At 36.4% G+C, this 19,542-nt stretch overlaps 5 protein-coding genes across 5 annotated transcripts; 2 read left to right on the top strand and 3 right to left on the bottom strand.

Annotated features, from left to right (window-relative positions):
- The first annotated feature begins 208 nt into the window (after positions 1-208).
- Positions 209-2,776, top strand: LOC140823804 (protein disulfide-isomerase SCO2). Its single transcript, XM_073185309.1, has 3 exons — positions 209-767; positions 1,210-1,336; positions 2,082-2,776. The coding sequence occupies exons 1-3, from the start codon at positions 360-362 to the stop codon at positions 2,153-2,155; spliced, it is 609 nt and encodes a 202-aa protein (XP_073041410.1). The 5' UTR covers positions 209-359; the 3' UTR covers positions 2,156-2,776.
- On the bottom strand, positions 2,553-4,774 carry LOC140823803 (pentatricopeptide repeat-containing protein At2g15690, mitochondrial-like). Its single transcript, XM_073185307.1, has one exon. The coding sequence runs from the start codon at positions 4,643-4,645 to the stop codon at positions 2,792-2,794; it is 1,854 nt and encodes a 617-aa protein (XP_073041408.1). The 5' UTR covers positions 4,646-4,774; the 3' UTR covers positions 2,553-2,791.
- Positions 4,775-5,823: 1,049 nt separating this feature from the next.
- On the bottom strand, positions 5,824-7,130 carry LOC140823802 (probable carboxylesterase 12). Its single transcript, XM_073185306.1, has one exon. The coding sequence runs from the start codon at positions 7,017-7,019 to the stop codon at positions 5,991-5,993; it is 1,029 nt and encodes a 342-aa protein (XP_073041407.1). The 5' UTR covers positions 7,020-7,130; the 3' UTR covers positions 5,824-5,990.
- Positions 7,131-7,835: 705 nt separating this feature from the next.
- LOC140823801 (pumilio homolog 23) lies at positions 7,836-14,422 on the bottom strand. The gene is made up of 10 exons (XM_073185305.1): positions 14,050-14,422; positions 13,581-13,944; positions 13,043-13,342; positions 12,493-12,654; positions 11,462-11,605; positions 10,686-10,805; positions 10,240-10,425; positions 9,782-9,930; positions 9,033-9,215; positions 7,836-8,471 (listed from the first exon to the last, which is right to left on the bottom strand). Exons 1-10 carry the CDS (start codon positions 14,172-14,174, stop codon positions 8,126-8,128), a joined length of 2,079 nt encoding a protein of 692 aa, XP_073041406.1. The 5' UTR covers positions 14,175-14,422; the 3' UTR covers positions 7,836-8,125.
- A 1,879-nt stretch (positions 14,423-16,301) lies between these two features.
- On the top strand, positions 16,302-17,447 carry LOC140824393 (uncharacterized). The gene has a single exon (XM_073185984.1). It carries the CDS (start codon positions 16,302-16,304, stop codon positions 17,445-17,447), a length of 1,146 nt encoding a protein of 381 aa, XP_073042085.1.
- Positions 17,448-19,542: the final 2,095 nt, after the last annotated feature.

Raw genomic sequence — 19,542 nt, 5'->3', positions numbered from 1 at the left:
AAAGACATATTTTTTTTTATATTCTGAAAAATCTTTTCGAGTTAACATTATTTTTATATGTCGATGTGCATGTGGTTGGAAATAAATAATTAAGAGTAAGCAAATCAGTCAAAATTGAATGGAACGAATTTTTTCCAATCGATCGATCAGACTGGATTTCTTATCGAACGGATTATAGACTTGTACCATAGAATAGAAGATCAACTCTTCGGAATCCTTAGGCCGGTGGTTAGTAGGGAAACCAAAGGGAGAAAAGCAGTAAATGCAACGCATACGGCGCATGCTATAAATGCTTATCCACGTATACGACCCATTTGCCGGCAGCTCTTCTCACCCAAAGATTCTCTTCTTTCAATCCAATGTTGCCCTTAAACCCCAGCTCAATTTCTCGTGTCCCAAGACCTCAAATCCTCACATTCCCACCTCTCTCTTATCCTCTTCTGCCGACCACAGACGCCTTCCGCTGCCGCGCCTCCGCAGAGAACACAGCCCCGCGGTGGTGGTTCAACTTCCCCGCTGCACCTGACGCCTCTGCGGTCTTTGGAAGGATCGGCCAGGGTTTATCGGAGAACATTGGCTCCACCATTGCCAGTAATAGTAACAGCAAGAACACTAAGATTAATGCGAAGGAGAAGTGGTCGCGTGACCGCGAGAGCTATTTGACTGACAATGGCGATGCTCTACCTCTTCCCATGACTTACCCGAATTCTTCGCCAGTATCACCGGAGGAAATTGAAAAGAGGCTTAAATGCGACCCTGAAATTCAGGTTTTATTTGATTTTATGACCCCTTGTTTGTCTTTCAAGATATTGCTATTTCAGGTGTTGGTGTGTATGTAGTCTTTTGATTTTTCTTGGTTATTGAACGTAGTCTTTAATCTTTCTTATTTCGTTTTGGGAGAAGATTTGATTTTTAGGTTTTGCATCGTTTGTTTTAACTGAAAATTTTGATCTTTTGATGCTGTAAAAAGGGGGATTTCAAATTTAAGGCGAGGGTGTTTGCTATATTTCATGTAGAAGGTGTTTGATGTATTTCATTAAAGTGTCGTTATACTTGATGTATATTTCACAGTTTTGGTTGTTTAGTCTAAAATTCACAAGAAGGAAATTTATGCATTGCCATTTGTCAAAGCATATTGTGTCCGATACTTCAGCCACACCACATGTTTTCTTATAAATATATCCATTGCAATGTATTTTGTGATTCCAGGATTGTAAGCCGATGGTTTACGAATGGACTGGGAAGTGCCGCAGTTGCCAAGGAACAGGATTAGTGAGCTACTACAACAAAAGAGGGAAGGAGACAATATGCAAGTGCATCCCTTGCCTTGGTGTTGGTAATAATATTTTTCCATGAAATGTTTTTTTTTCCTATGTAGGCTTTATCCGATTCTTTATTCATGGTTGAAGAAGATTGAGAAACGATAACCCCTTTATGTGTGAAAAAACTAAGCATGGTGGTTAACCAATCAGCTAGGTCAGTGGTGGATAATTTGATTTACCAAAATTCAGATATTGAGGTCGAATCTCACTGCCTTTGTATCTAAAATATGCTTACCAATAACTGCTATTTTGACTAGGAATCAATTGACAGCAGCCTTGCGTTTCAGTCTCGGTACTTCATATGTTTATTAACCTACATAGCATAGTCACGTCTTTTAGTTCCCCCCTTTCTATGCGTGGTATTAGCACTGAAGACATTTTTTATTCTTCAGTAGCTGGATCGAAAAACTTTTAAATTCCCAAAGGATCGTGTTCATTGAGGGATTGGAAGATGCTTGTTTTTGTTTCTCGGAATGAATATCTTATTAAGAGCACGAAAGAACTTTATCTTCAGATTCTTGTTCTTGAGTTGTAGGCCAAGAAAACTAATGTGATCGCATACTTTTCCTAGCTGGATTTTAGTAAAAAAAAAATTGATGTTTCTTCAGTAAATGATCGTTCGGTATGTGGAATTTTAGTTATTCCAATTCAGGCGTTCCAAGAATGCTGCTATTTTCATCCTGTCGGAAAAGTAATTCATTTGAATTAGTGCAATTATACTTGCACGAACATTGTATTCATAATTATATGTTTTTGCAGGATATGTACAGAAGATAACAGCACGATACGATATTGATGTGATGGAGGATTTGGATAATGGAAAACCACCTTGAAGTCTAACACTGTGAATTTCTCGATCGTTATTCTTGCATATGCACCATTGTCACACGATTCCAGCATCTGTTGCTGCAATTGATGAAGAGCAAATAAAAAAAATGTTAGCTAGGAAACATGACCCTGTTTTGGGATGTTTGATTACAGAATTAAGTGGATATGTCGGAACTTGTTGATAAAGGCTGAGGGGGAGAAAATTTTATATTCTTTGTGTCTAACCGATAAGATCCTTCTTGTGCGACTTGTTAGAAGTTCAATTAAAATTGTTCTGCCATATCTTATTACTTATGGCATATCAGAATATCTTCCAAACCTTTTTACCCACTAATTACTTGAGGAGAAATACTATCAATTCAATCGAAGTACAATATATCGAAATTGGAAACTAGAGAATCGAATTTGAATGTCAAATGGTAGGGAAATTAACTGGTACAATAACTTTTGCCATTGAAGAAGATACAACTGATGGAAAGAAATTTGATAACTTGTCATCTCTACTCTTGCAACAAATTCTTTCCAATAATCTTGACAATATATATATACCACATCGAGCCTGTCGTCACAGAACAAGGGACTTTGGGGAGACATCGCCATCAAACCACCTTTGTACAAACAGCCATTACCGGTTGTGACATTTACCAGTAGTCATTACAAGAGCATTTTCCATCCTTGAAATGATGAAATCTTTTGTTGTCTCTAACAATCAACTCCCTGCCAACAATTCTCGACATGATTTTAATAGCATTGTGACAATCACCACAAATTCGAAGGTTCTTAATGATCCGAAGAGGTGTCCTTGCAGGAGTACTAATCAGACCGTAGGCAATTGCTAGTCGTTCGCTATGGTAAAGCAGAGCTTGCTCCTTTGCCTCCTGATCGATGTCATGGAGAACATATCTAGTGTCAGGCACATAAACTTGCTCTTTTTTCGCAGCCAACAACTTCTCATCATCCTTGTATAGAGTTGGGCTACGGAACTCCGTTATCCTGTTCCTCCCAACAAGCATGTTCATTGCTGACTGCTTCTTTGGCGGAGGAGTGGGGATCTTGTTGGCTATAGCCTTTGAAGGGTCAAGGCTGACCATCAACTCCTCGGTATGATCTTCAAGATCAATGTCTCCATGTATACGAGCATAATTCATCGACTCCTCCCAGATAACAGCCGTAGGCTCAAATGGAAGAGTTTTGACATATGCCATAACCTCTGCCAGATGCCCAGACTTTCCAAGGACGCCAATAAGTCCCAAATAATGTTCCATCCCTGGAGTAATCCCATAATCAGCCTTCATTGATTCGAAATGTAAAAAACCCTCTTCAATAGCTTCAGCACTAGCACAAGCCTCAAAAACAGCCATAAAAGTTTGCTCAGTCGGCCGTACCCCCAACATCCTCATCTGCTCGTACATTCCCAACCCGTCGTCACCAAGCCCATTTGCTGCATACCCACTAATCATCAGGTGCCAAGAATCTATGTTCCTATCGGGCATGTGATCAAAAACTCTACGTGCATCAGTCATACTTCCACAATTTGAATACATATCAAGAACTTTATTATTCAGTTGCAAATCACCCCTAAAAGTAGACCTCAAGAAGTAATCATGAACTTTCTTCGCCTCCTCAAGTTTCTTCGATCTCCCACACAAAGCAAAAAGTAAACTGAAACATTCGGCATTGGCAGGAACACCCTTGTCCATATGTTCAATCGCTTCTTTAAGCTTCCCCTCGCGACATAGACTCAAAATGTCAACAATGTCAGAAGGCTCACCAGAACTCGTTGCTTGATCGTTCGCTACAGGAACTTGATTCTGTACATGGCCAGCAGCATTTTGCCCATGTGATCCCCATTGATTCTGGCTTTGTCTCTGAGGATACCCCTGATTAAAGTTCTGACTAAAATCACCACTCCTTGGATTTGCACCTCCTTGCTGCGGATAATTAGGACTCTGATCGTAGTTTTGAGGATAACCCTGGTTCCGCTGATAACCTCCTTGGGGAGGATAATTCCTATTAAAATTTGGATTCTGATTTTGCGCAAATCCTTGATTTTGATGGTTGTTCCACTGATTAGCATTTCCACGGGGAGGTGGATAATTCTGGTTCTGACTTGGAGAATTCGCGCTAGGGTCTGAACCTCCCTGCTGGTAATATCCCTGACCTGGATTCAAATTTCTTTGATTTGCATAACCCTGATTCATATTCTGAAAATCATTGTTTCGGTGGGTACCATTGTTTCGCGAATCCCACTGATTTTCAGGGTTTTGATTGAAACCCAAAGAAGAAGAAGACTGAGAAACCCGCCTCTGGAAATCTTCTGGCGCAGCTGAGGTTGAGAGGCTTCTAATTGTGTGGAGTGAAAGGTTTACAGTTAAGGTTATGGTTCGTGATTTGGGGTTTGAAATGAAGGCAACAGATGGGCTTATCTTGTAGAGACAAGCTGCAACGTTTGAAGAAAATCGAGCCCTGCGAATCGCCATGGCAGGTAACACCATTATCGCTGTGAAGTGAATGCTTAAACCCTAATCCTCAACACGGCGGATGCAGTGCAGCTAGGCATGCTTTAATGGAGCGGTTCAACCCGGAACCGGATTGGAACCGCCCCGTTAATCTTTCCACTTTTAATAGCATACTACTACTTTGTTCATATATTTATAATAAATACAAAATAACAAAATCCCATTTTTCATATCTATAAGAAAAAGATTTATTATAATTTGTAAGATAATTATCGAAAAACTATATATCAATAGGAAAAATGTGTATATTATTATTGTAATAATAGTGAAAATTTAGGGTTCGATTCAAGTAGGTGACACTAATTTAGATGCAGGATTCGAATTTGCTCTGAGCGTGAAATCACGAAGAAGACCATTAGAAGGAGATCATGAGGGTGTCTCGGTGTAGCTCCTCCGACGCTCAAGTCAAAGACTGAAGATATAAGAAGAGGGCAGCTAAGAGTGCTGCTGAAAAATAATATAGTGAATGACACTCAAACTTGATATTTATAAGAGAATACATGAGTCTATCATGAACTTCCTGCCTAAGCTAGAGGATGGATGGACTGGAGGGTTTGGGACTGATCTTGAAAGGCAGAAGGGTGTCATTATTATTATTATTATTATTATTATTATTATTATTAAGAATCATTAAAATTTAAATGTGTAGATTTTGATTGAAATCAATTTCAACGGTGACCATTTTTAAACAAAAAACATTAATGCCAAGAACGAAAATCAACCAAGCTATTTTTTCACCACACAAGTATCGAAACCATTAGTTTTGAAATAAAATGGACTGACACAAACATTTGTCTTTGGGAAAGATCGATAAATAATATTGGAATGACGAAAGATTTAGGAAATCGAAAAAAAAAACAACTCATGTCTTGCACGTCGAATCACTCGTTCTTAGTGAAACAAAGATCATGTTCTAAAATTATTTTGAAGGTTTCCGGAACATCTAAAAATCCGCGAAAAGATTCATAAATAAATGTGGAAGAATATTTGACAAAGAGAACGACTATGTTGTACTCAACAATATCGACAAACATAATGGTCGATGTTACTTATATATTCGAGTTTGTCATGTTCAATTAAACATGTTTGGAGCTAAGCTAACGCAACCAATATCGTAGATTCATCAATTAGAACGACATATCAACCATTATAGGTGCTAGAAACTATTTATATATAAATCAAAAGGGAAAATCTTGGGGTAACATGAACACTAACCGATCAAACATGACCATGTTTTTTTATTACATTAACTTGGATACAATAGAAGACTACGGACATTGGCAATGTCTTTGATTAGGGTGATCTTTACACCAAATTCCCGTCACTGGTTGAGGAAAAAAGCCAAAACTTTGAGCATCGCAATAGCTTTGGGGGTGGTGGGATTGATCACACTGAAGACATGGTTTTCCCCTTGGACCTCCACAACCTTGACAATCCCATTCCACCCACTTTTCTTCAGTACTTGCATGTAATACCAACCCCTAAACCTTAAGCCATCATTTCCAGCCACATAGACCAAAACCCTTTTGCACCCAAGCATCTTGAGACCCGGATCCATACCCGGATTCACCAACGGGTCATCCAGCCCTGTGGTATTCGGGTATGCATGTAACCAGAGTGCTTCCAAGGATTTTCTTGCATTGGCATCCGCAGATTCATTCCCAACCAGCCTCTTCCCCCAAAAATATGGACAATTGAGAAACATCCCGTTAACTTTTACACCAGGATCCGATTTCTCCATTCCGACCCGGATTGCCATATGATGTGCAAGGGTGCCACCTGCGCTGTCTCCACCTAAATAAACACGCCCAAAATCGGCATACTTTGTCAGCCACGGCTCACCACCATTCCCACTGGAGTGATGAAATACCCATTTCAGTGCTAACCATGAATCTTGAAAAGCAATGGGAAGAGGGTGCTCGGGGGCTAATCTGTAATTAACTGATACGGCGATAATGTTAGCCCTCGCGACGAGTGAGTTCAGATGGTGATGGTAATTTGGAGAGAAGGCGGATTCGGTGAAGAACCCACCGCCATGATAGTATACAAGGAGTGGGATTTTGTAGCCTGGATTAGCGTTTTTAGGAAGGTAAATTCTGGCAGAAATATTGAGTTCTTTCACAATGCTTATGTCTTTGGATTGAACCCCAGTTCTTGGATCCGTTGTTGCAGGAAGAAAACCTTGTCCGATGAATCTCTGAATGGTACCATTTCTGTATACTCTTATGAAGGGATAAATATCGTATAGGATTTTATCATTAGCGGAGTTTGCAGCAAATGATGTGGTAAGTAGTAAATGAAGACTGTAGGTTAACAGTAAGAGGAGAATGGAATTCTTACCAGCAAACATGGTGAGGAATTGGAGTTGATAAGAATTTAAAACGTGTGTTGGAGAAGGAACTGAGAAATTTTGTAGCGATAATGTGGGGAAAGTAATAATTAAGTTGAATTCTTTTAATGATAGATGGGCCATGTGAAGCCGGAGACATAAAGTTTCTGGCTTTCTATCTCGCATGTCCTTATCTTATTATTACTATTTATAAATATATATATGTATAATGGAACTATATATTGGATTAATTATTTCATTTTTTTATAGAATGATAAAAATTGGATCGAAAAACATTTATTACATAGATATGTAAAATTTTGATGAATACAGATTTGTATTGAAACAAAAACAACAAATAAATATAGCCTCATGATTATCTATACAAACTCTATTACTTTAGTATATATATGTTATCATTTTGAAACTTTAAAATACATTTTCCTAATTATTATTCACATGAATATCTATTAATTTAACCAAGATAATATTACGATTCAAAAAAGGAATCAAGTGACGCCACTTGCTCCGGGTTGATTGCAAGGAAAGAAACATACAAGAATCAAGTTCAGTTCTTTGCCAAATCGTGAAGCCCCCGCCAAAGATTGTTGGTTACTTATGTTCTGGTATTGGTGCTGGTACTGCAATTATGCGAACACCAGGCACAAGCAACTATGTCCCTCTTGGCAAAATCACAAATACCCTCCTCGGCAAGTGTGGATCGAATTTCACATACTCTTGAAGATTTGCACGCTAAAGAAAATAATCCATATAATGTGCTAAATACAAGCTACTGAATCAAACCTCCAAGCCGATCAATCCAACACAGAACAAGTCATTTTGAATTCCCAAAAGCTTGGAGCATTTTCCTACAAAGAAGTTTCACTCAGTATCGCTAGGTTTCTTGTGCCAGGTGAATGCAATCATGCGATCCTCCATCGGATTACTGAAGGAAACATCACGCAGCAGTGGAGAATAACTGCTGGACTAGTCTTTCATTAGATACTGATATATTGTTCGCCATTTCATCCTTTTAGATCATAGTTTACACCTATAATTCTCATTCTACCAGTAGATGATTTCTACGTGCCAAGAAATTCTCACACACTACATTCTTGATAAAACTACTAACCATTTCTAATTTTGATCTTTTTGGTTTTTCTTCTGAAAGAATAACCGGCAACGCCGTCTTTGGGAAACCCATTGCTTTCTGTCACCCGCTTATTGAATGACCTTTTATTTTTAGTGGAACCCTGGTGAGCCAAAAATGGGGAACCTGAAGAGAAAAAAGTATTGATCTCGTTTCTCATGCCCTTTAATGTTTCTGGTTGTGACTTGTGACTTGAATCTGCCAGAAAGTTAGAGCTTCGGGATGACTGTGTCTCCTTTGTTCCAAATGCTGCCTGGAAATCCTTGTAAGTGGATACTTTAGAAGTTTGACTAGATCTCCATTGTTCCGGGCGCCTTGCGAATCTAATAGTGAACAATGAACAGTATTATATATCAGTTAACTCATAAAAGTAGAGAACAAAACTAATTATGGAGTTCCTCTGGAAAACAAGAAAAATTCCTGGTGGGCAATTCATCAATTACCAATAACACATTACCAAGGAATTTATATTGTTATACATATAAAAAAATCAAACAATCTGTAAGTTATGATGTGTTAGTTTGGACAATTCAAAAGGGGAAATAATAAAAAAAATTGCCAGAGGAAAAATTATTCAGTCCATCATATAAACCTATAATCATCGTACACAATTTCTCCCCATGTAGGCAACTTGATATGGCAGTGGATCTTATAATGAATTTTATATGACAAATTTCATTCAAAACATACTCACTCCCTTAGTTGAAGTCCCGTGAAGTTTTTTTACTTTGCTCAAATAAACAAGTTTTATGGCTCCCACAAAATAATTTAAGGGATGAAAAACAAGAAGTCTACTTTTAATCAATTTTCTTGCACCACCTAATTAGCTTGGAGAATATTAAAGTTGAGCAACACTTCCAATGAGAAATGGAAAGTATACTTACCTCTCAACGTCAAGTTTCTTCAAGAGGTAAGGGCCCTGTTTAGTCTTGGATAGCTCTGTTTGGACAAGTAGTAGTTCTGATACAATTGTTTCTCTCAGAGATATATTGCTCGCAGTAAAGCATTTATCAATTATAAATGAACCAGAAGGATGCACAGAAAGCTCTCCAAAACGTCCTTGAAGCCTTCAAGTTTTGATGCAATCCATAAAAGAGCATTAGTAGAAACTATTGAACTTAAGTCTGTGATACCCTTTATGAATGCAATTTAAACACACTATAACAAAAATACAGTCTCTTACTTTTTGGTCAATACACAGCACACTTCTTTAAAATTAATGATAGGTCATGAAGAAGATTAACATGTAACGAAACTGATATGGCAATGTCTAATATTGTGATTTGTGAACTAATAAATTAATGGCAAGTGTTCTGTCAAATCCATACAATGAACATCAAAGGTTGCATGCTATCCTCTAACATGAAAGACGATAAAAATAATGCTACACTACATGATAGATTCAAAATCCAATTTACTCGAAGCATTATACTTTTTGTTTTTAAACGCGAGTTTATCAGGCAGCTACCAATTAATTTCTGCAGTAGCAGAAAACTGTTCTCTCTTAATATGCAAGCTGAACACACTGTTCACATAGATATTCCAGGCACTGCATGGGATTTAATAGCACAACGGCATGCATGAGATAAGCAATTGAAAATAAGGTGTCACTAGAGACAGTTTTAAATCTTACTTTATGATTAGCTTCCGCTTCTGCTTAGATGAAGCATTTGAGTTGAGAAAGGCCTCGATTACCCGGTTACCAGTGGGATCCTTTGATACTTCAATAACATGGTTAACCTCTAAGGATACAATGGCAACAATATATACTTTTATGTATTCCTACATACAGAAAGCAATGTGATTGATGATAAATACACATGCAACAAAATGAACCAGATTTGCCAAAAATAAAGTATCTTTACTTGCAAATAAAAAAAATGCAAAATCCGAAAAGAATATAAAAGGATATCTAGCCCACTTATGCCGTTATCCAAAAAATCTTCTTATAATAATTGCATCAATTGGTAAATTATCCTCTTGAAAAGTTAATTCCCATAGAATAAGTGGTTGAATGGACATTTTGAAAAGTTTACTGGATTTTAAAGCTACACTATTGTTGGGTAAAAAGGAAAAGCAAAGGTCACATACACTTGGAAATTTGAAAATTGACTGCAGAATCAAAGAACCTAGAACTTGCATTTTGACACCATTTGGCCAATTCCAGTTGTCTTTAACATTAGAACTGAAGTAATTGTCAAGAAACAATATCCGCGGAATGATGGACGCTGAAGGCTCATCCGCATTATGCACAGCATCAGAAAGGGCCTGACAAAACTGCCATGATGATGTTGAAAAATTAGTCAACAATTAAATGATAATTACAGAGAAAAAACAAAAGAGAAAAACAAAGGAAATTTAATTTAAAACTGAAAAGGGATGCAGCGAAGGGTGGGATCAAAAGTTAATCTAAATAAAAAGTCCATTTCACCGATTATTTTATCAAATAAAAGTTTTCATAGATGATATTAACATTTACAGGATACAGAAATGTGAATTCAAGTAAAAAAAAAAAGGAAAATGAGGGAATTAGAAACCTCATGCTCATAGATCCGAAGTCTTTGACTAGCAGCAAGAAGAGCCGCAACAACTCCTGACTTGCCCATTTCAAAAAGAACCTTAAACTTCGTACCTAGTTCCTCCCAAATTACCTTTACCTGGATAGAACAATGATCAAGGAATTGTTAATTGCCAAACAAATCAGCCAAAAATCATAATCAAGGAAGTGAAAACCATAAAAGGTTAACAAATATTATAATCTTACATCACGTGGTGAAATAAATACCACAATATTAAAATCAAAAAACTCAGAAGGTCAACATAAAAACCAAATAAACAGCAGGTCCATTGCAAAAAAATCGACAAATCGCCTCACAATAGCTTTTCTAGGCGAAAACAGGTAACATTTACTGTTCAGAACACAAGATGATATTGAGTTTGCCAAAGTCACAGCCCACAGCCTTAGTCAAACCCGGGTAAACATGCGAAGGGGCGACAATTTAAAATTATTTGCAGGTACATAAAATATTTCTAAAAACTTAACAGTTTACTCCTGCAGGGAATAAAAGGTTCAACTGAAAAATGCAAGTGCATACAAACTAAGAATTAGCTGAAAACCAAAATAGCAGCTAACTTTTTGACCACGGGAATATATGACACAAGCCAAGCTAATCACGATGCCATTGCCACCGCAGCTCAAATAAAGGTAGAAGAGATTTTACTTGAACCATATTATAGATAAATGTTGCATATAAAAATTAGACAAGTACAAAAGCCCAAATAAATAAATGAGCTTTATGAAGTTTGGCCATACATGCTCACGACTTCTGGCATGGGACACCAATGCTTGCACAACAAAGTTAGCGTAGGGATGCGATGACATCTTGAACAAAGAAGCCTTGAAAACTTTTGTGAATATTTGGTTATATAAGCCATCAGGAGACTCTGCCAATATAACCTGCAAAAGGTACTTGAAGTTAACAATTCGAAGAAAATATTTCAGAGAAAAAAGTAGTGTACTGTTCTCAGTTCCCCCAATATCTTGTATTTTCTTTTATGCATTTTAAGGTTTACTTTGTTCTGCACGTGCTTCATTCTCAGTTCCAAATACAAGTAAGCTTTGTTTTAGATCTACTCATCCGACGGAGACAAGTTCATTTCCATTTTAAGTCTCACGTGCTTTTTCCCAACTCCATTTAGGTCTGAACAGTAAACATTGTTAAAACGACAATTTGGGAACATAACTATGAAATCCCGATATTCAATCACCGCTTTCGAGTGCTAAGTTTTGAGAATAAGTTAGGAGCCATATAAATCAACAATAGTCACAACTGGTGAACCTGTCACCACTGTTTATGGGATTCCTGTAGGGAAAAGGCATCACATTCTCTTTTCACGATAGTTTGAAATGACCTTGGTCAAACATTTTTTTATTTATGACCTTTTTTCCAAAAAAAAAAAATTTGCAAAATGACCTTCAAACATACATGAAATACAAAGATCAAACAAAGGGTAAAAGTTACAAGGTTAAATTTCAAATTAATGGTCAAACAAATGTCATTCAGTTAAACAATCCTCATTAGGTTAAATAATTCCCATTCTTTTTACATTCAATTCCCTATCCAATATGATATTAAGTTATGCAATAAAAGGCGAGACTTTTTTTTGATAAAAATAAAAATTACAGATAGCATTACTTTGAGTTGCACCTTTATGAAAATAGATATTTGCAGTATTAAAAAAACATAATATCTGAACATCAGAACTTGTACCTATGATGAAACATGGGCATTCAAAATCATATCAAGAATGCAAAACATAAATGAATTTTATAAGCTCCCCCACCTCCATTAAATGGCTGTAAGCATTTTCTTCCACCAAATGTAGAATTTTTTTTCCTGCTTCTATTAAATTTCCTTCCAAGTCTTTGTCCGCACTGCAGCCAAGGAGAATGGGAATTATGCGCAACAACTCCGGTTCGTTTCCAGCTAATAATTTCAAAGCGGTCTGCATTTACAGTACAGTTAATACACGAACAAGTTCACAGATATACTGTCTTACAAATGGACTGGACGTATTATTAGTTATACTACGAGGTCTCGTACCCCTCCCCGGTTTAGTCTATGCTACAACAAGAAAAGATATTCCTGTGCACCATAGAACTTCAAAAATATGAGTCATTTGTATTTTACGTAGGACTTACACATGTATTAATGTGTCCAACAGCACATGCTACACAAAAAGATTTTCTCAATTTGTAGGATAGATCAACCCTCGTCCCCATATTTTTCACCAACCATGGAGTAGATTGAAATAAATTGGCGTGCATTAAAAAAAAAAAACTTAAATTACAGAATGATCGGGGTAAAATGTTATAATTACAGCTCAAACATACCTGAAGAACCAAACTACTGTAAGGATTCAATTGTATGGTTGCAATGTCCACTCTCAAAGGGTTCAACATTTCTGATATGAGAAATGTCAGTTGATCAGGAAATGACTGGCGCTGTTGTAAATCATTACCCTCCAACTTGGAGGATCTCAGATTCAAACGTTCAGCCAGAACAACTGACGGCTTTGTGCTGTGAAACTCCGGGGTGTCTACAGAAACTCCTTTACAAAAACAAAGCAGTCTCCGCAGAACATGGGATCCATAAGAATTGCACATTATATCACCAACATTGACAACAATTTCCTGGAACAAAGGAAGGAAAAGTGGAGAAAAAAAATAAAAATTTCACCATACAAAACCATGTATTCCTCCCAACTGTTGGAAAATTATCTATCGTCTGTAAGCTAAAACTTTTTTATGGGATGACACGAAAAAATCAAGTAAAAGAGCCAGCTGCTATTTGCTTTTAACGCATATCCAAATTCACATTATTCCCAAAAAAAAAATAGTTTCATTGTTATCATGATCTAAGTAAATATACCTGGCATAATGCAGTTAGCGTCTCCCCAACAAGAGAATAAGTGTCGTCATCCTCAAGGTGCATGGCCAAAGACTTGAGGGCTGATTCAGCAACATGTGAGCCAGACCTATCCATAGCAATATGTGAAAATTTCTTCGCACTGCTTCGAAGAAAAGAACAAAGCTGGTCACAAGAACAGCCTTCCAGAAGAGTTTGCATGGTATGGCTAATGATGTAATCAGTTGCAAGTTCTAGCTCTTTTCCTCTAGCTTCTTCCAAAGCATTACCACAAATAGCTGAGCGCTGCTCTAGGTCAATCTCAGTTCCTTCTATCACATTTGATATCTCGGTGAAGTATTTTGTTGTCTCTGGGTCAACCAACTTTCTACAATAAAAGCATTTCCGATATATGAGAAATCGTTCACACACGCACAACAATCCATTTCAGAAAAATAAAAACTTAATCACCAAATATAATTGCATTCAAAACCTGATAAACGATGCCTGTGGTGTGTTGGTTGTTTTTTCCTCGGTAAATTTTTTAGCTTTGAAGGTTGCAGCACGCGAGCCACCTGCAACATTTCTCTTCTTTTCTTGTCTTCCCATTTTCCTCATCCTTCTAGAGTAACTGTAACTTCACCAGTCAATAAGCTGCCCTCAGTAACACAACCGGACAGATGCCTTCGTGAACCCAACGCAGTACACTACGGATGAACGAACCAGCGATGCGCGTTGAAGGTGAAATCGAGGGACTCCAACCAAAGAGGCAAAAAATTCTCAATCTTCATCCATCCACTTTCCAGGAATCAACCAGCGATGGGCGTTGCTGTGGATGAAATAGTGGAAGAAGAAGGGTTTGAGAATAGTTTGGGTCTTCGAGGTTTTGCTAATGGGCCGTGTCTAACATCAAGCCCATTTTGTTTTGTTTTTGTTTTTTAGTTTCTTAATTAATCGGGTAGTCAGGTAACTGATAAGATTAGTCGGGTAGACATTTTCTACCCGATCCGATTAAATTAGCCGGGTACTATCTAAACCCGACTTATTATCTCATCTACCCCAAAAATTGCATTCCATCTGTTCGATTCGGTTCAGTTTGGTTTAGGTGAGGTATAATTTCCTTACCCGAATATCAGTATTGTAATTATTAATTTACTCAATATTATTGTTCCAATAATAATTTGTAACAGGCACACACATTGTGTATAACATAATAAATATATATATTAGTTACTCGACACAGACATAATTAACAAAAATTTTAAACTGAAAGTTTCAATTTAGTTACGATGTTTTACATTAAATCACACATGAGATTTAATAAGATGATTTTTTTACATCTATAAAATATGAAAATTTAAGCGCTTTCTGCAAAATTAAATATGTATTAAAGTTAAATGTATGAAATGATATATTTGGAATTAAGAAAGAAACTTTCCTAACTCTCTTGTTTTATTAATAATATTAGATTTACCAATCATTGTTGATTTGCATTATTATTAATTTATTAGTTAAAATGGTCCATGGAAACCCAAAAAGGAAAAATAAAACTAGATGTCCATGCCTTCATTCAGTCTTGAAAATTTCGTAATATTTTGTTTAAAAATAATTTTTTCTTTTAAAAAAAAACCCCGTCTCATTCAAACCGAACCGGGCAGTTTTTTCAACTCGTATATTTTATATTTCTTTAACATACAAATGCTCTTGAATTTTTTAAAATTAAATACATCATCAGTCAATAAAAATGTTATTATATTAATTTTAGTTTCGTTTATATGATTAAAATGATTTTATAAATTGAATAATAATATTTTTTAAAAAAAAATTCCTCAAGCATGCAAAAAATAATAAAAAGGCTATTTACTTTTGCAGTTGTACGTACATGGCTGACCACACCCAAAGATTTTATTTATTTATTTTACTTAGGGAAAGAAATAACGATGATAATTAAAAAAATATGGTGGAGATTGAGTTATACCAATGGAATATAACCACTAAAATAAATAATTCCATCATATAAATCTCATATAGGAAACTTATGATCTATTGATAAATTTTACGATTATTTTTATTATATAGATGAATGTAATATCAGTCGATATAATATAAGACGATTTCATGAATATTTAAAAAATTATTTAAGATAGAAAATAGTTGCAACCGCATCTTTGTCATTATTGCATCACATTCCTAGAGAAAATAGGTAAACGAGTGAGTTAATTCTGCCAAAAAAATTAGCTAAGTAGTAAGTACCATTCAGTATTAGAGTATTAGGTGCGAATTTGTATATTTTTAGAATCATATTTTGTTCCAAATTATGTTTTTGGGATTGTATTTTTTGTATGTTATTTTAATTGATTTTTTTATTTTTATTATTACATTTATTAATTATATAGAATATATATGTGAAATTATGGCGAGTATAGATTTGTTTCGAAAAGAAAACAAAAAACAAATAATGTCGTTTTCTATATATACACTATTATTATTTTATATGTTATATTAGAATCTAATATATATTATTTTAAAATAAATTTTTAAAAAATATTTATGGGCAAAATCTTTATGATTCAACCTAAATAAAAATGATTGCTTCGGAAAAAAAAGATTCATTATTTATTTTTCTTCCACCAGTTTATTTAATCAAAAAATTATTTCTCTAAAATATTTATAAAAAAAACATTTTTGGAATATAAAACTCAATATCCATGACTGTCTCTCCTTCGTGATCACTTTCCTCTAAGGATGGATTATGTATCTGAACCCACTTCACCTCTGAAGCAGAACACCAAAATGGAAGTAATTTCACCATCTCCAACTGTACCCTTCGACTTCCACACTCCCTGCGTTTCGTCCTACATCAGCTTCCCTTCTAGCCCTCAGAGCCTCGGCACTACCTTCTTCTACAGCGCCCCCAGCAGTCCCGTACGGGGCTCCGCCTTCTGCCGCCAAGATTTCCACGGCGACGACAAGTGCTCTCCGTCGTCGGCAGTTCCTTTCTACTGGGAAGAAAAACCTGGAATTCCTAAAGAAGAATACTTCAGCAGGGCCGAGGATGGTGATTTCAGAGGTACAGACTTTCAGTTCGATTCCAGTGGAAATCTCGAGAGGTTTCCTTTATCGGCCGACGAGCTTTTTGATGGGGGAAAAATCAGACCATTAAAGCCGCCACCTGGGTTTCAGTACAACCAGAACAAGCCTTCGGGTTTTCCGAAATCACCTCGTTCGCCCACGAAACTGATCGTCGAAGCATTCACATCGCGCCACGGGAAGAAGAAAGATTTCGACCCCTTTGCTGCAGCCTTGGACGAGACGCGAAAATCAAACATTCAAGAACACGTAAATGGCGACGAAAGAGAAAGAAAAAAAAAATTAAGCGATTCATCCAATCACCCTACAGGTTCCACGCACAAAGGGACGAGATCTTTATCCCCGTTCCGAGTTTCTGATCTGTTATCCAATGAAGAACCCACTGAGAATAATCGTTCTGACAAGGCTTCACTCTCTTCTGCTTCGTCTTTCTCTTCACTCTGGCATAAAAAATGGAAGATCAAGGACTTGTTGCTATTCAGAAGTGCATCAGAAAGCTGGGCAACAGATAACAATCAGATGATGAAGAAAAATTCGTGCTTGAGGAAAACCCACGATCGAGATGAATTTACAGAATCAAGTTTTAGTTCAACTGCAAGTGGTGAATCAGAATCGAGCAGGAGAATATCAGTGCCGCCGATCTCAGCTCATAAATTTCATCACAGTGTAAAAAGAACCGTGTTCGAGGAAATGAGGAAGAAGAGTCTGTTACCACACAGACAAGGGATATTGGGTTGCTTGGGATTTCACCAAACTGTTCCTGAAATTCATCAAACCCGTGATCTCGATCTGTTTCCTTGAATTAAGGGTGAAAATATGAATCATTGTCACGCAGCAATGCGGTTTAATTTGTGACTTTTGTACGTTTTCTGCCATTTTCTTGTTTTGTCTGTTTTTGAAATTTCTTAGATTTTGCTATATACAGAGTTTACATGAGTAATCTCGACCATTTGCTAAAGCTTATTATCTTTCCTTTTTCGATAATTATGTGTGAAACTTTCATGAATGATGCAATTTATCCGTTTTAGTTTGATAGTGACACACATGACAGAATGCTTCACACTCGAAAATAAAGGAAATTATGTGCTATTTGGTTTCGTTTTAAATTTTCTGAAAAAAAAATGTAGAAATAAATGTGCATAATATAATGCGAAAGTGTGAAAGATGATAAATTTTTAATTGATGAGAAATAACTCTCCCCCAACAATGCGGTGATGTCTTCATAAAAACACCTAAACTTTTGAATTATTCCAACTAGTTAGTTATATGAGCTTAACTAACCGCAAAGTCGATAATAAGCATGTGTAAGAGTGAATATTGAATAATCAAATGACTAAATGTATAATTCTTAAATCTTTTTTTAAAAAATTTATTTTGAATTTTAACATCTCCACTCTGAGATTCTATTGATTTCCTTCAAATTTTTTACGTAAGGTAGGGAGAGCACATGAATTAATTGAGTGGCCCAGTGAAAAATACAGGTTGGGATCATGATATGATCGTGCTAAAGTCACTCTCGCAGGCAAAGAGTGAAGCCACCAACTAACAGTGCTCATTTGTCTTTATCGAAAAAGATTCATTTCACTCTTAAAAAATTATATAAAAAAAAAACCAATGTATGTCACCTGACTCACCTCAACTAGTTTGTCTCCTTTACCGCGGAGTTGGTGAAAGATTAGAGACAGGCTACGCCTGCATAAAAAAATAACAAATAAAGAAAATAAACCAAAATTTGAGAGTTTACTTGTCCAGAATATAAATTTGACCCCTCTTTCATCTATCTCGGTAGTGACTTAGAAAAAAAAATCCAGAGATTTTCCACAGACCTCAAATACAACTAATCTGCCATAACAATTATGACAACGACCTGCTTCGCGGTCAAGGTTAAGTCTGTATCGCGAAAGGAAATAGGATACGTTATATTCAAGTCCCACATTGTAAAGGGTGTCCAGTGCAATTATTTTTCACTTGTCTAATCTAAATCTAAACAAAAAAAAATGTGAACTTTATCGAACTATATGTTTACGAAATATCTAACATAGTTTGAAATATGACCGACAGAATTGGTGTTCGGTGATCAGCAACAGATCAACCAAAGATATGGAATTGGTTATTTTATATTTATTTTATGGCCCTCGCTTCTAACACATACGTTGGTTTCGTGTCCGGAAAGAATGATCGGATGGAACCATGCTGGTGGACTCTGGTCTCCCATTGAAGTCAAACGCGTGGCTGAAAAAAGCAACGGTATTAAATTTATTCGACTCGAAAAATTAAAAAAGATAGTGTGAACATTGACGACCTTCTAACAAGAGATTCTACAAACAAGAACATCAAACCTGGCCGATTTGTTTGAATGGTCAACTCAGCAAGATATCCCCGCCCAAGTTGGAACTCCACAGAATAAAAAGAGAGGTTATATCAAAAATCGACGCTTCAAAATTTTAAGGCTTTAATCAACTACCCAAGAATTGAATAGGATTAGGCAATTTAATATATCTTCCACGTGAAACTTATAATATATGATATGAAATATAATATTTTCATCTGCCCTGCTTGCGGCCGGCTAAGTGCCGTGATGGACTTGGAAGAGGAGGCATAGCGAGTTCCAGCTCCCAAGAATAGTCAAGTTAAAGAACAATGATCGAGTCAAGCAAGTATCTCAAGAATAAAACACTGCATACATACTACTAGGACAAAACAGGAGAAGAAGAGTTGAAAACCTATAAAAACAAATGTGAAGGCTGTCTACAAGCGATACAAAACCAAATGCCAACTTCTGGTTTACTAGCTGAGACTAGCAGTTTCAGTCAAATCGCTGGACCGCTCGCCATACATTGAAGTTAAGGCTAAGATCTTGAAGTACTATTCCATCTGCTTAGGACACATTGGTATT

The sequence above is a fragment of the Primulina eburnea genome, chromosome 2 (genome assembly GCF_022965805.1).
Source record: "Primulina eburnea isolate SZY01 chromosome 2, ASM2296580v1, whole genome shotgun sequence".
Lineage (NCBI taxonomy): Eukaryota > Viridiplantae > Streptophyta > Magnoliopsida > Lamiales > Gesneriaceae > Primulina > Primulina eburnea.
Note: the sequence above shows the minus strand (reverse complement) of the source record. Positions and strands in the feature narration are given on the sequence as shown.